Source organism: Pteropus vampyrus, unplaced genomic scaffold (genome assembly GCF_000151845.1).
Source record: "Pteropus vampyrus isolate Shadow unplaced genomic scaffold, Pvam_2.0 Scaffold254, whole genome shotgun sequence".
Lineage (NCBI taxonomy): Eukaryota > Metazoa > Chordata > Mammalia > Chiroptera > Pteropodidae > Pteropus > Pteropus vampyrus.
In genome coordinates this window covers 2,005,932-2,009,256 of record NW_011889035.1, presented here as the reverse complement: position 1 = coordinate 2,009,256, position 3,325 = coordinate 2,005,932, and the positions used below count along the sequence as shown (strand labels likewise).

The following is a 3,325-nucleotide window of genomic DNA, read 5'->3' as shown; positions in this document are numbered from 1 at the left end:
CCAGAATATAAATGTTAGAATCAGGCTCAAATTCAAAACTTAGATTCATTGACTTCAGACAAGGAAACCAAACTTCTCTGAGCCTGAGTTTCCTCGTCTGCAAGGTAGCATTGTAATGCTACTTGCTTTGTAGGATTAATGGAAATAACAGAAAAAGTGCTTAGACAGGGCCTGGAATATAGTAACAACTGAATATACTTAAGCATTTATTATTATATTACTTTTTTCTTTCTATGATCATATATCCCTATGACTTCTTATATAAATCTTAGAGGTCATCTGGGGGAAACAACACTCCTGAATCTAGCAAAGAAGATGAAATTTGCAAAACTGTTGTCGTTTTATAAAAGTCTACACTGGTAAGAAAGTTGTTTTTTGTTTTTTTGTTTGTTTGTTTTTTCTCAGCTTCTCAGAACTCTGGAGATTGACATCCACCAAATCCAGTCCTTCTGAACCTGGAGAACTCTCTTTTGTCTGTCAATCAGTTGTGATTTCTTAGGCTAGTCATAAACCAGTTATGTTCACCTGAAAGAAAATTAAGCCCAAAGGTGTAAATTAAGTTGTATGTTTCAAGAGGCATTTTCTAGTTACTGGCTTACGTCTGGGAGTATGAAGTTAGAGCAGCAAAGACACAGTGTGAATAGGTCAGGGGGAAGTGACTTTAAAATTTCTGGGTTCTAGAAGCACCAACCTGTCCTTTTCGGATGCAGGTATCACAGTAAACGTCACAGAGTCCACTGACGACTTGGCTAAGGCAGAGTACAGCTTCCATCATGCCGATCCCCAGGAGGGTGGAAAACAAGACCACGTTCCAGAGGACAATATGCTCAGGCTCTTGGCAGATGGCCCAGGTGGGCTGGTTGAATAAGTAATTGCCCCTGCCAGGACAGAGGAGAAAATGAGGCTGGCTTTGAGAAACAATAAAAGGAGGGAGCTGCTACTTACTACCATGTGAGGAGCACCAGTCTAATACAGGAAGTTACGAAGCCTTAGGGTCTTCATTGCTGTCATCTTCATAAAGACAGCAGTTTTTTGTCCATCGGCAAGAGAGTTGAATGCACTCTCTCTCTGACAGCACATCTCAGCAAGGTGTTGTGGATGCAGACATAGTCACACAAGAGGGCATATAAAGAATCAGGAAACCCTGGGCTACAGATTTTAACTGCTATAAGGATCTCAGAGGCAGTAGGACTGGTTAAGAACTCGGGTTTCAAAGTCCCACAGACCCCGGTCCTAACTCCAGCTCCCTCACCAAGAAGTTCTACATACAGTTTCTTAAATGCTTCTGTACATCAGATTTCATGTGTGTAAAATGGGATTAAAAATAGCATCAATACTGTAGAGTGGTTGGGAGGATTAGATAAGATATTAGCATGATGCCCTTCATGCAGTTGGTAATATGTTTTAGTTATATCATAATTATTATCATGGAAAGGGGAAGTCTAGAGGTCCAGAGTAGCTGGAGAAGGCTTCACGGGGAAAGCTGGAGTCACCTGGCCTTAAAGGAGGCAGTAGCAGAGAGGAGAGCAGTGAATTGTAAAAAGAAATAGCACGTAAGCAAAAACTGTAAGGGAATTTTGGAATTAAAAAGTATACTAGTTGGACAAAAAGAAAATGAAATAGGTTTCAGGACATATTTCATAGAGCTGTATATTATTTGCTATCTCTGTCTCTATTTCTACCTTCATCCATATTCTTATTCATATCTACTGAGTTCCCAATGAGATCGCAAGTTCCTTAAATGTAAAGATTTCTTGGTCTTATCAGCATCTTTACATTTTACAAAAAACCCTTTGGCTAATCTATGGCAAAAGGATTGAAAGGCAAAATGGAACTGGAATACTGTTGCTTCCTAAATCCGGCCAGGAGCTTACCAGATGCAATCCAAACTGGCCCCATACACAGAGGTCAGGGAGAGACCAAAGGAAAAGGCAGACCACTCCAGATTGGTAGGTGGCAGGTTTAATAAGCAAGAGAACTTATTTAAGAGGCTTGTATTGAGGCCGCAAGATGAGTAGTTTTCTGCACCTGCCTGCCAGAATCTTAAAACGTTTTTATAGAGAGTCTCTAACTGGATTCAGTCACGTACGCTGTTCAGATAGTCTTAGCACCACATTTCTATTTCAAAGCTTATCCTTGGAGCAGCTTCTGGGAGTGGGGAAGACAAGTGGACACATGTTCCAAGGACAGGGGAGAGGGTGGGGAGCCTCCAGTTGGCTGGGTCTGGCTAGCAGATCGACTGGCAGTCACAGCTTCTTGATGACTTCCTCCAATAGATACTTGTTGGAAGGCTGTTGTAGCAGTGGAGGCAGAGGGTTTTGGAGATTTAGAATGGGGTGAAGACAGACTAGGTGAAGAGCAGTGTATATTCAGGATATACTGTCAAGGTAGAATGGACAAGATTTAGTGGTTGATTGAACATGGGAAGTGAGAAGAGAGAAGAACCAAGATGACTCACAGGTTTTAGGTGCCATCTGATGGGATGGGGATGACTGACAGGAGATTTGTGTGGGGACATCAGTGTTTTGGACATATTAATATTGAAATGCTGTGAGATGTTCAAGAGGAAATTTCAAGAAAGTAATTAGATATTGGGGCCAACTTTCAGAAGAAAGCTAGAGACAAACATTTTGGCATCATTTTCATAGACAGACGGGTGGTACTAAAAGCCATGGGGATGGATGAGATCTTCCAGGGAGAGAACATGAAATAAGAAGAGAAGCAGGGTCTTCTTCAATCAATTGGTGTTGGGTTTCTGTCTGTGTTCCTTTAGGAAAATAAACATGTATCATAAGTCCCAGGTTTTTCAGGATATTTGTGCAACCCCAAATTTGGTAATTAAGTCTTCCTAGTTTGACTGTGAGCAACTTGCAAATAGGCAAGTTGTCTTATTCTTCCTGTGTACATCCCTCTCTTATCACATAGCACCTAGTCAGTACTAAGCAACTCAGCGCATACTCACTTGAGTTTAATAACTGGGCTAATGAAGTCAAGGTATTATATTGAATACCTTGAGTGGACTGTTAAATTCATAAGCACTTTTTGCCTTGGCCAATCACCTCCTAGAGATTGTTAATTTGGGAGCAGGTATGGAAAGAGGAACAAGACTAGATATAGATGAAAGTACCTGGCCCCATTATTGGGATGGTCAACACTGAGAGCACATACTCTTCGTGGTCATTAGCTGTATCATCATTAGCTATTAGACACTGACCAAGACCATGAATGTTACTCACTCTAGGCTGTTGTTCCTGAAAGGGTAGGTGTAGTTTCCACTGCCTGTGTCACAGAAGGGGCCACTGAGCAAACCCAGTGAAGAAATGAC

At 41.4% G+C, this 3,325-nt stretch overlaps 1 protein-coding gene across 1 annotated transcript in view; it reads right to left on the bottom strand.

Annotated features, from left to right (window-relative positions):
• Window positions 1-504: 504 nt before the first annotated feature.
• The window catches only part of LOC105301896 (transmembrane 4 L6 family member 1-like), a 12,034-nt gene continuing 9,213 nt past the window's right edge, over window positions 505-3,325 (bottom strand). Inside the window, 3 exon segments of the mRNA XM_023520262.1 lie at window positions 505-525; window positions 692-878; window positions 3,237-3,325. Coding sequence (XP_023376030.1) covers window positions 505-525; window positions 692-878; window positions 3,237-3,325 — 297 coding nt within the window.